The 12,500-nt window shown below is 46.1% G+C and overlaps 1 protein-coding gene across 2 annotated transcripts in view; it reads left to right on the top strand.

The window, feature by feature from the left end:
* Window positions 1–12,500, top strand: part of LOC307081455 (serine/threonine-protein phosphatase 2A 55 kDa regulatory subunit B beta isoform) — a gene marked incomplete at both ends in the record, with an annotated part of 46,747 nt that overhangs the window by 28,924 nt on the left and 5,323 nt on the right. For both annotated transcript variants that reach the window (XM_079744638.1, XM_079744637.1), the window contains 5 exons: window positions 4,023–4,120; window positions 4,926–5,091; window positions 6,651–6,763; window positions 10,380–10,557; window positions 11,425–11,589. In XM_079744638.1, the coding sequence (XP_079600764.1) occupies window positions 4,023–4,120; window positions 4,926–5,091; window positions 6,651–6,763; window positions 10,380–10,557; window positions 11,425–11,589 (720 nt within the window). The remainder of the gene's footprint in view (window positions 1–4,022; window positions 4,121–4,925; window positions 5,092–6,650; window positions 6,764–10,379; window positions 10,558–11,424; window positions 11,590–12,500) is intronic.

Here is a 12,500-nt window from a genome sequence, read left to right as displayed (position 1 = left end):
GCACCCTTATGCAGTGGTATTTATGTCTAAATGTTGTTCTTTCCCGCAATGTGCTTTCTTTGCGGTGATATCATTTATTTCAGCACTCGTGACTGTGTAACGCTGTCAAGGGGGGCGACCTTTGTAGCCTTTGTGTAAATGAATTCAGTCCTCGCTCTCCGGCACCTTTTGTTTCAGCCTTCTCCCTCCAGAGACGATGCGTGTCTGTGTTTCTGTGCAAGCATTTGATCTTCCAAACCCCATACTGCACACTGATGGGTCTGCAGTAGACAACAGGACAGGGCTGTGTGCTATTTATTGTGCCAAGATACACACACAAAGCATAGGCACGTACATACAAGCTCTCAAACACACACACACACACACACACACACACACACACACACACACACACAAACAAGTGTGTTATTACTGGTGATGGATGTTTCTGTGTGTTATTACTGGTGATGGATGTGTGTGATGTGTAGAATCTCTGATGCATCTCCAAGCTGTGACCCGCCTCTGTCAGACCTGGCTGCCCACACAATATATATGGCTCTCATCCAGCAATGCTGCTGAGGGAGGGTGCTCTACTGTGTGTGTGTGTGTGTGTGTGTGTGTGTGTGTGTGTGTGTGTGTGTGTGTGTGTGTGTGTGTGTGTGTGTGTGTGTGAGGAAAAGAGTGACTACACATTTGATCAGTCAGGTCATCATACCTCTATGCCAGCCTGAAACAATAAAAACCCTCTGGACCGAGTCACTTCAGAAAAAAAGAACCAGACATTTCACGTCTAGAAAATCACAATAAAGAAGAAACTCAATAAAGACGTTGCCACTTGTCCTATCCAGACGAGTTCAGCTAGGATCATAGAACCAGCCTTACAGTATGCCTTAGAAGATAGTGTGCCATGCAGGAAGATCTAAATGGATCATTTGGGTCATATATAACATTTAACGTCACGATAATTTAATAATCACTGTTAGTGTAAATGTGTTTAAACTTGCAGGGCGCTGTTTATTCTCTCATATTGAACTGCTGGATAATTTATGAACGAATTAAGGCGATTGAGGGAAAGAGCAGAGGAAGATTTAGTGAGTGAGGGAATTAAAGAGGCCAGGGCGAGGGGGGAGTGAGGCAGAGAAAAAGGGGACGGGGGAAAGGGGGATATGACCATAGGGTCCTTGGAATCAGAAGTTAATTCCCAAGACTTACGGTTTCCATACTCACCCAGTCACTAAGTCATGAGGCTCAAGTCTCATCTAACCATGTCTCAAGTCTCACTCACTCATGCAGTCCCTCACTCACTTGCTCACTCCTTCACTCACTCATGCTAAGCCAGCCAATGCAATCAATGCAACAGTGTTTCCTCAGGTGGGATAACAAATGGCCTGTCTTTTTCAGGATGTATGAGCGGGAGTAAAGCTCCATTCAGAAACGAGTTTCATGGCGCTATGCATAATTTCAGAATGTATCGTCTTGTAAGCTTGTTAAATAGGCCTCCATCAATAACTGCTCCTCCTGACTGGTCACATGTTTTGATGTAGATGGAAGTGGAGGAAAAGAGGAATGGGGGTGAGGGTGGGGGGGGTTGAAGACGCACAAAAATGGAAGAAAAGAGATTTGGTTTGATTCCAAAATGGTGAATACTAATCCGTCTCCGTTCGATTCACACCAGCGGCTCTGAGACAGATTATCAAACATTCCATTCCATACACACACACACACGCACGCACGCACGCACGCACACACACACACAGTATATGAACTCACACAATGCTGCATATTCGATGTGTGAGAGAACACACACACACCCACAGATACATGAATAGAGACACACACACAATCACATACACACATTCAAACAGAGAAAGGAATAGGCAGATATAATTTTAATTTTTACGCATGAGTTTGTGTGTTTGTGAGTGTGAGTGGGTTTCTGTGTCTGTGAGTGTGTGTTTGAGAGTGTGCGTGTGTGTGCAAGAGTGTGAGTTAGTGTGGATGTGAGTGTGTGTGTTTGTGTGTCGGTAAAAGAGTGTATGTAATGCGCTCAGTGGGGTACTCCCCAGTTCTAATTAGGTCAGGGTGAGGCTGTCTGGCTGATTCCATTCATTTCAAGATTCAAATATGATTGGGATACCTTCCGCTAACACACACACACACACACACACACACACACACACACACACACACACACACACAAGCACACACACACACACACACACACACACAGAGTGAAGAAGATAAGTAGTGAGAAACTATGAGTTTTGTATCCCTCCCTCTTGCTTCACAAACGTGCACACACACACACACTCACACACCCACTTACACACACAACACTGAAAGAGACAAGTAGTGACAAATTATGATTCTGCATGTGGATCCCGCCCCCCCCTCTTTCACGCGCGCACGCGCACACACACACACACACACACACACACACACACACACACACACACACACACACACACACACACACACACACACACACACACACACACAGCACAGTGTGACTTCATCTCCTCCACCTGGGAGAAAATGGCACAGGCTTTACACGTTACACACACACACACACACACACACAGTCTGCCCCCTCCAAGCATCTCCTTCATGTAAAACCGATTTATTTTAAGAGATGAGGCGGTCTGCAGGGAGTCTATTGTCTGAATATGTGCGCTGCATTGAACAGCTCGACACACACACATACAAAGAATCTGCACACTGTGTTTCACTCTATTGCAGCACTCTCCCTCAGTCTGCTGAGTTACAGCTAGCATCAGCAAGTAAGTAAGAGGGCTATTGGCACACACACAAACACACACACACACACACACACACACACACACACACACACACACACACACACACACACACACACACACACAATCCCAACTGCAGCTACAGCTAGAGATGGAAACAGTCTCCATAGCAACATCCCCCACTCCTGCTCATGTTCCACCAGTAGCAGGTCCATAGAGGCTTTGTTTGTGTGTGTGCGTGCGTGCGTGCGTGTGTGCGTGTGTGTGTCTCGCTCTCAATATCTCTCTCTCTGGTTTGTTGATAAACGGTCATAGCTAATGGGTAAGGGGATGCTCCATGCTGGTGGAATGCCCGTTCAGCCCTGGGGCGGCTGAACACTAACGTCCAGCCATTAGCCTATCTTCACACCAGACAGACGCGTGTCTTTTTTACGCTCGCCTCTGTGAGTGTCGAGTGTAGTTGTATCTATCTTTGCAGTCAGACACTGGGAAAACTGCTGGCATAGCGTGTGTTTGAAAGGACCAGAAAAAGGCACTGACGAATGGATTCACTGCTGGTCGATTATTTTTTCCTCCTTCGTTATGTCGGGTATACTTGCAGCTGTATTACAATCGATACTGCCGCCGTTGCCTGCATTGATCAAGCGCGGAGTACACAACGTTCAAACCCATGGGATCAGTGATAGAACGTGCACATTGTTGCACCGGGGGCCTTTAAAGATGCAAGCTAGCAATGTGGGTGTATTTATCATGCCTCGTCTTCCGTAGGCTAATGAAGAAGAATAAGCTGTCGGCGGTTTGATCGCGGTTTTCTAGCGCAATCGAGACAAATTGCATTGTCTGAGTCGCAGAGCTAACTTCTCCCTGAATAATTGGCTCCACAGATTGGTTTACTTTATTCATACCATAGGGAGTTGGGGGGGGACTAGGGTGGGCCAGGGTGGTAACGGGGGAAGGGAATTGGTTAATATTACGCACAGTGAAACACTAATGTGTGATCGTATCTGTGATGACCCATATATTCTGCCTTAAAGGAGGAGACCCTGCTATCGGAGTATCGCACACATTTTCCGGAAAGCCCTCCTCCTCTTCCTCTTCCTCTATCGATTAAAGAAAGACAATACTGCAAAATGTAGATGTAAACGACATAGAATGAAGAAATGAACACAGTTCTTTGTGCACTGGATATTTGGATTCCCCGCTGACGCTGTGCTGCCAACTTGGCAACGTTTTGTCCTTCCGCTAACTGACCTTTCCCCTTCCTCTGTGCTCCCCGTGCGGCTTCAGCTGACATTATCTCCACGGTGGAGTTCAACTCGTCGGGAGAGCTGCTGGCCACCGGGGATAAAGGAGGAAGAGTGGTTGTCTTCCAGAGGGAGCAGGAGGTATGGCCCCGGCGTGACAGTGATCCACACACACCCTGGCTCACAATCCTACCCCCCTACCCCCCACCCCCTCCAAACACACACACACCCATACTCGTAGGAGCCAGTCTGAGAAACTGTTTACAGTTCAATGGAGACAATATGAAAGCAATCCCATTCCTTTTTCTGCTTCTTTCTTCAGATTTTTTTGCTTTATTGCTTCCTCAATCTCTCTTCTCCTCCTTTTTTTTTATCTGTCTACATCCTTTATCTCTACCCCATCACTCAGTCGTTCCCTCTGCCTCTTTTATGTTCATTCTCCACACTATTTCACTTCTCATTATTGTGGAAATAATCAACTTGTTTCCAAAGAGGTGAGGACAGAGGGGCATTAATATTCATACCATTAGTATGAATATTTAACACATATTCATATAATATGTAACACTTCGAAACCACAATATTATCTATCTTTCCCTCTCTTAATTTCTCTCTCCGGTTCTTGATTTCTTACTACCTCTATTTAAATTTACCATTTTACCATTCTCTATCCATAAATGCTGGTCCCTCCAGCATGCAAAAGCCACACCAAACTTGAAAGCTGTAGTATAGATATTTCTTTAGCATCATTGCCAAGTTATGTTTTAGAAATGTTTACAGCATAATAAAGCATCATAAAGCAGCATTACCATCCTACAGCATACCATATATTCACTTTAGCATATAGGCTATAACTACATACAGCTGAATTTATGATTTAGTGAGCATCATTGAGCAACACAACTCGCCGGTACATTGTCTGAACCGTTGCGCCTCCTCTGTGCAGAGCAAGAGCCAGCCCCAGCGAAGGGGGGAGTACAACGTGTACAGCACCTTCCAGAGCCACGAGCCAGAGTTTGACTACCTGAAGAGCCTTGAGATCGAGGAGAAGATCAATAAGATCCGATGGCTTCCGCAGCAGAACGCCGCCTACTTCCTCCTCTCGACCAATGGTGAGCAAGGCTGAGGAAACCTCTAACAAAAGAAGGGAAAAACAACAACACAAAAATGTTCAGAAACATTTCCTAATAAAATGATTTTGATCATCCTAAATTAAATGATTATCTAAACATGATTGTTTCTAGCAAAGAACTATCTATAAAATGATTAACCTTGTACACATCACTGGGATAGGTAAGCACAAACGTTTTGTGTGAAATATGTGTTAACTACCTAAATAAGGCTGATTTAATTAATTATATCTTTCTAGCTAGTCTGTATCTTTCTCGAGAGGCTTTCAACCTGCGCTGTGTAACACTGCAGTGATTGCACTGTATTGTTCTTCTAAACCATTCAAGTGTTTAAAGAAGAAAACACTACGGATTAGTTTCTCTTAATCCATTTTGTCTGTGGAGAAAAGTACCAAAAGTGACTGCTCTAAAGTTAGATTTGACATCCCTGCTCTATCGTTGCCACAGCAGCTGTTCCTCTCTGCTTTAAGAGTGATGGCCGCTATACATGGACACCTCCAGTCAAGCTGTTATTAATATCACATGGAAACTGTCCCTTTCTGGACCATTTTATCTACATGTGTTCCACTTGACTGAGCCCGTGGCACCAGCAGAAGCTTACAGATTGAGGACTTAATGCATGACTGCCACAACATGATCTCCACCTCGCCTAAACACACACGCACGCACACGCGCACGCACACACGCACACACACACATAGCAAAGCACTCCCTCACACACACACACACACACACACACACACAAACGCAAATTTAAATAAACACACATTCTCAAAAGCGCACGCACATACTCAAACGCAAATGTGTATGTACACACACTCACACTACAAACACAAACACACACACAAATTAATATTTGTACACTGACACACACGCCATCGTCAGGGAGACGTCTTGCGGATCGCTTCACGCTTGGCTGCCGCCACAGCGCTGGCGGTGGCTGCAGCAGATGGTGGTTCCCGTGGCGACGGTCTCCACTCTCTGACACTGACTCTCCCCACCAACGTAAAAAAAAACCCACCAGCCTGACAACTGCTGACAACTCGCCCGTTGTATGTCACAAGCAGACCCGGCAAAATGGACTCGGAGCCTGTTTCCACTTAGTTAATCTTGCAGTACCAGCAGGACCAGCGGACAGCTGTCTGGCCGTAGGAGAAGCACCTTCAGGTGAACAGAAGTCACTTTGGACTCGGTTCATCTGCAGAAATTTGCAGTTGAGTGACATGTGAATCTTCATCACAGGCTCCCTATCTATCTTACTATCTGGCAGCAATCCCAGGTCCACGACAGATTGGAAGAACCCCCCCCCCCCCCGTTGTCTGGAGCAAGTCCATGCCATGATGCTACTGTATATTTGATGTGCTTGTGTGTGTGTGCGTGTTTGATGTTTTCCTGTATATTTTATGCGTTTGTCGGGAGTTTGATGTTTGCCTCTGTATCTTATGCGTTTGTTGGGTGTGTGTTTGATGTTTCACCGTATTTATTCTTGAACTCTGGAGAAAAAAAAAACAATGTTTCGTTTTCCTTACTTGTGTTTGTAGACAAGACGGTGAAGCTGTGGAAGATCAGCGAGAGGGACAAGCGGCCCGAGGGATACAACCTGAAGGACGAGGATGGAAGGCTCCGGAATCCCTCCACCATCACGTCTCTACGGGTGAGACAACGTTGCACACTCACCGTCACTTCAATCAACAATCAACACACACAATCAAAACTGGACTCGCTGCCAAAGCTACCAAGGCCAAGAACAACACTACCTGGTTTGTAAATAACAAGTGGAACGTGTGCAGAGTAGCCATAGGAAACAGAACACGGCATGGAACAAGATTTTTTTGTACAAGTAGTACATCTGCAGTTCCTAATGGCCTGCTAGAGACCTACAATATAAGTGTAGTGTAGATTTAAGAGGTTCTCAGCAGAGGTGAGTCGTTGGATGTTTTAGAATAGAGAGGAAGGCTCCCGCAGCCAGAATAATTATGCAAAGTCTAAGCCAGCTCATGCATTGCACCACAGAGAGAGGTTCAACCTCTAGAGTGTGTGTGTGTGTGTGTGTGTGTGTGTGTGTGTGTGTGTAGAGTGTGTGCTGCTCTCTATATCCTCCTTCCTAAACTGATAATATTTGAGTCATTCAGTAACACGATTGATGCAAATTCAATTGACCCAAAGAATTGACGCAGCCAGCACTGCTCTTAACCTAAAGAACGATCTAGCAGAGCTAAAGAGAACACTACTTCTAAAATCATTGGTGGTATTTAATTGGCGGTGGAACAGGAACCATCACCGTTCGTCTCTGAGACAATGCGTTTGTGCGGTTATCCCTCATGGTGTCTGCTGTGTTGCCCCTGATTCGGTGGAACCTCATGGGCCTGATGCCCTCTTGCTTCCCAGGAGCGTAGGGAAGGGAAAGGGCTGTTTATCTGCACGCCGTAAATACTTTATGAGCCTGGAGGGTTGTGAATCCCCAAAAGTGATTGCTTTTTATTGCGCACTATAATCCGTTACATGCGAAATACTCTACTGTTTATGTAATTATTTCTTAGTAGGTTATCCAGCTTGGCCGTTTTTGTTTTATTATTTACTTGTTTGTTTTATTTGATTTTGCTACTCTCATCAATAATTGCACAGCAACAAAAAAATTGAGAAAGAGGGAGGGAGTAGGGAGAATAAATGAGAAATACAGGATAAATAAGTAATAGATACAGAAACCCATGGATACCACCTTCTATATCTCACTTTCTCTCTCTCTCTTTCTCCCTGTTTCCTTCTCCCTTTCTCTCTCTTCTTCCTACTCTTTCTTTAAATCATATCACTTATTTACTGCGTGTGAGTGTGTATTTGTATGTGTATGTATGTGTGTGCACGTGTGTCTGTCCGTCCATGTGTGTTAGTGTGTGCATTTGGGTGTGTGTATGTGTGTGTGTGTGTGTTTGAGTGAGTGTGTATGTGTGTCTGTCCATCCATGTGTGTGTGTGTGCATTTGCGTGCTTGGTGTGTGTGTGTGTGTGTGTGTGTGTGTGTGTGTGTGTGTGTGTGTGTGTGTGTGTGTGTGTGTGTGTGTGTGTGTGTGTGTGTGTGTGTGTGTGTGTGTGTGTGTGTGTGTGCGTGCGTGCGTGCGTGCGTGCGTGTGTCTCCATACCTGCCATCGTGGATTAGTGGGCTGTTGTAGCGTGTCCGTCCTTCTTTGTCTGCCTGGCTGGTGGATCAGAGGCTGTGCTGGGGGGGGCAAGGCGCCGGGGGCCCGTGCTGGGGGCCCCCGGCCGCTGCTGTGGCAATCCTCTTAGGGGCCGTGAAATCAGCAGGAGAATCCACCGATGAGAGGAGGAGGAGAGGGGGAGAGGGGGAGAGGGGGAGAGGGGGAGAGAGGGGAGAGGGGGGGGAGGGGGCGTATGAGATGACAGAAATGAATAAATACTTGTCTATGAAAATACATTTTGTAGAAGAGCAGAAAATAATAGTATTCCTTTCGTTGCAGGGCACAGCAACATTTTGTAGAAATCCTAACAAAGCATTCACAAATAAAACCAAAAAATTGAATTAGATTAGATTACAAATTAGATTCAAACTAGACTAATTGAAGATGCTACGTATATAATTGTAATATAAAGCTTTGCCTCAACCTTTCAAACAATAACATATAAACCAGTAAAATGTTCAGAGGTTCATGGCATTGCATAAGCATTGAGAATTAGTTCTGTGGGAGAAAATTACTAAGAAATCAAAGCATTTGTCATTCTTTCAATAAACAACCAAAATAAACCGCTCTCTAGGAACATGCCCTCATCGGCTACACAGTAGGGATGTTCTGCAGGAGTCTGGACAGATGAGGTGGAAGACACAGGGAGGAAGGGGGAGACCCAGCGAGGAGTCAGGAGTGAGGTGGCTGGGGAGAGCGGGGTCTAAATGGTGTCCATGTTGGGCTAATGGGTTAATACTGAGCGCGTCTCCCCGGACAGACGAGAGAGACGTGGACATGAAGTGACACCCGTGGAGATACAGCAGCCTGCTGAGAGGCCCTGGCTCTCTCGCTCTGTCTTTCTCTCATTCCAGCCTGCTATCCCTCCCCCTCTCTCTCTCGGTGTCTCTCTCTCATCCCCGCTTACTATCCATCCCCTCTATCCCTCCCTTTCTTTCTCATTCTGCCCCACATCTCTCTCTCTCTCTCTCTCTCTCTCTCTCTCTCTCTCTCTCTCTCTCTCTCTCTCTCTCTCTCTCTCTCTCTCTCTCTCTCTCTCTCTCTCTCTCTCTGAAACGGAGAAGAGCAGTCTTATTTGTTCTCTCTCTCTTCCATCCTCTCTGCTCTTTGTCTGGGTGGTAACTCTCATACTGCATGCACACTGGCTCTCGGCATCTTTGAAGATGTACCAGTGTGTGTGTGTCTGAGAGAGAGTGAGAGTGTGTGTGTGTGTGTGTCAGAGCCCATCTCAATACTGCAGAGTTTAGTTATCATTCCTCAGCAGAATCTACTGATGTCCTTGGGCAATCTCACTCTATCTCTCTCCTTCTGGCTCGCTCTCTCTCTTCGTCTCTTCATCCCCCCCCCCCCCCCCACCACACACACACACACACACACACACACACACACACACACACACACACACACACACACACACACACACACACACACACACACACACACACACACACAGGGGAGCGTGGAAGAGAAGGTCATATGAGATACATATGCATCAAGAGGAAAAACAGCAGTAAAGATTAAAGCAGTAATATTCACGTTCAGTTCAGTCTTGACTGAACTGTCACATCAAACATGATGGGGTGGTAGGACTGGTGCTTACTGGAATGATGAAGGTTTGTGAAGGAAATGTCAGGAACAGCCCTGGAGCAACATTCCCGGGTTCTGTAAGATTGAAATAATCAATCAAGAATGCGCAACACATGCACACGTTCTGCCAGACAAACAAACCACTATCCATACGGTTGAAAGGAGGATATAAAATAATTGTTATTGGTCTATGCAAATCTGCTGTAAAGCCTTTCAATCAGGCGATTCTGTTCTAAATAAATTGTAATCTGGGATTTATCATCAACAGTATAAGGTTGAATAAGATTGTATGAACGAAAAGTGTTGCCATTGTAAAAGGGCAGTCAATTTAAAAGAAACATTTCTGAATCAATGAATCTAATCTCTCTCTCTCTCTCTCTCTCTCTCTCTCTCTCTCTCTCTCTCTCTCTCTCTCTCTCTCTCTCTCTCTCTCTCTCTCTCTCTCTCTCTCTCTCTCTCTCTCTCTCTCTCTCTCTCTCTCTCTCTCCAGGTGCCTGTGCTGCAGCCCATGGACCTGATGGTGGAGGCCACGGCGCGGCGTGTCTTCAGCAACGCACACACCTACCACATCAACTCCATCTCCGTCAATTCCGACCTGCAGACCTACATCTCCACCGACGACCTCAGGGTCAACCTGTGGAACCTGGAGATCACCGACCGCAGCTTCAGTATCCTTTGTTCATGAACAGACACACACATTAAAAACACACAGGCAGCTACACACACACACACACACACACACAGACACACACACACACACACACACTGTGGTAACCCGGCACAGTGAGCGAACAACCTCCTCCCAAACAGGACACAACTTCGCTGGGCAAAAACCAAAAAGGCACGTTTATTCCAAAATCAAACAAAGTCTCTCGCTGAAAAAACACAAAAAACAGGAAAACCAGGGAGGAATCGACGGTCGTATCCCGGTCTCTCCGGTCTCTCCTTGCCCGAGCCACATGGCTCAGAGAGCCCCGAATCAGCGGAGAAGCAGGCTGTTGAAGCCCTGCTTCTCCCCCTGTTCCTCAGGTGGTCTGCATCTCCTTAATTGGCCCCCGCTCCAATGCCCTCAATAGCGCCATCTGGGGGTAGACTGAGTCCAGGGGACCTGGGCTGGCTCCGGGCTGCTACAACACACACACACACGCATACGCACACGCACACGCACTCACACACACACACACACACACACACACACACACACACATATATATAGGCACATAAGTGTTTACATTTTGTCATTTAGCAGAATGTTATATCGAAGACAACTCACTAGTGTGGCTGAGAACAAATAAAGCATACAATCGATATTGAAGTGAAACTACACAAAAGTGCTGCATGAGCAGGCTTCTAAACAACAATTGGAAAGACTGCAGAGTAGCTACAGGAATCAAATGAGTTAGTGTATTTTATTCATTTTACCTTACACCATCTAAGAAACACTATTCAGCGTTTCACCAGAGGCCGACTCCATGAAGGGGCCGGTCGCTGACTAAGATCCGGAGAGCAGTGTTCCTTCACTTCCTGTCCCTCAGACATCGTGGACATCAAGCCGTCCAACATGGAGGAGCTGACGGAGGTGATCACGGCGGCCGAGTTTCACCCGCAGCAGTGCCAGACCTTCGCCTACAGCAGCAGCAAGGGCTCCATCCGCCTGTGTGACATGAGGCAGGCGGCCCTCTGCGACAAGCACTGCAAATGTAAGCTAAAGCTAAGCTAGGCTAGGCTGCACTCGGCTAAACTAGGCTAGGCTAGGTTAGGCTAAACCAGGCTAGGCTTGACTAGGCTAGGCTGGACTCGGCTGGACTAGGCTAGGCTGGACTAGGCTAGGCTGGACTCGGCTAGGCTAGGCTTGGTTAGGATATGCTAAGCTAGGCTAAAATGAACGACAGTAAAAATATACCTAAGATAAGATAATGTCTTGCCCAAATGACCATGACATTAAAGACAAGAGAGGCTGAGCTAGTGTCGTTAAAATGTTACAGGGAGGTAATGGGAAATGGGAGTAATGGTAGGTGACACACAAGTGGCTGCAAATAGAGGAAGCCGACAGCTTGGCTGGGTTTTATGATAATGTTGATAGTACTGCAACTCTTGAAGATGGGGAAACTAGGATTCTACATCTCTGCAGTGTAAATCCTGCTATGACAATCTTCTTGGTACACGATCCTAAAATGATTTAAATGCAAAATTAAACCAAAAAGTTGGGACGTCGGTTTTTACTCTCACTGCTCTGTCTGCAAAGACATCGTAGGCATGGAGATTCACTGTTCCTTTATCCGTGCATTGATTCCCAGCGACAAAAGTGCTATTCTGCAATGGCAAGAGGACACAGGCTCAATGCTTCCTTCAGCAGAATCTGAAATACGTGGTCATATTGACAAATTATGTTTTGATGTTCAAGTGAGAGACGGTAACAATGGTTAGATCAGCCAGTATGGTCCTTTAAACAAAACAGAACCCACTACCTTATGTGCAATTAACAAAGACCTTCACTGCTACGGATATGATTCTATAAACAAAACCCCACGGTACAGCTCCCTCACCACAGACTGCCTCCTCTGCAGCTCAACAATGCATGCATCTCTTCCGCCTGAGTGAACAGTGAACA

Source organism: Pollachius pollachius (assembly GCF_949987615.1).
Source record: "Pollachius pollachius genome assembly, chromosome: 10".
In the NCBI taxonomy this organism is placed as follows: domain Eukaryota; kingdom Metazoa; phylum Chordata; class Actinopteri; order Gadiformes; family Gadidae; genus Pollachius; species Pollachius pollachius.
Note: the sequence above shows the minus strand (reverse complement) of the source record. Positions and strands in the feature narration are given on the sequence as shown.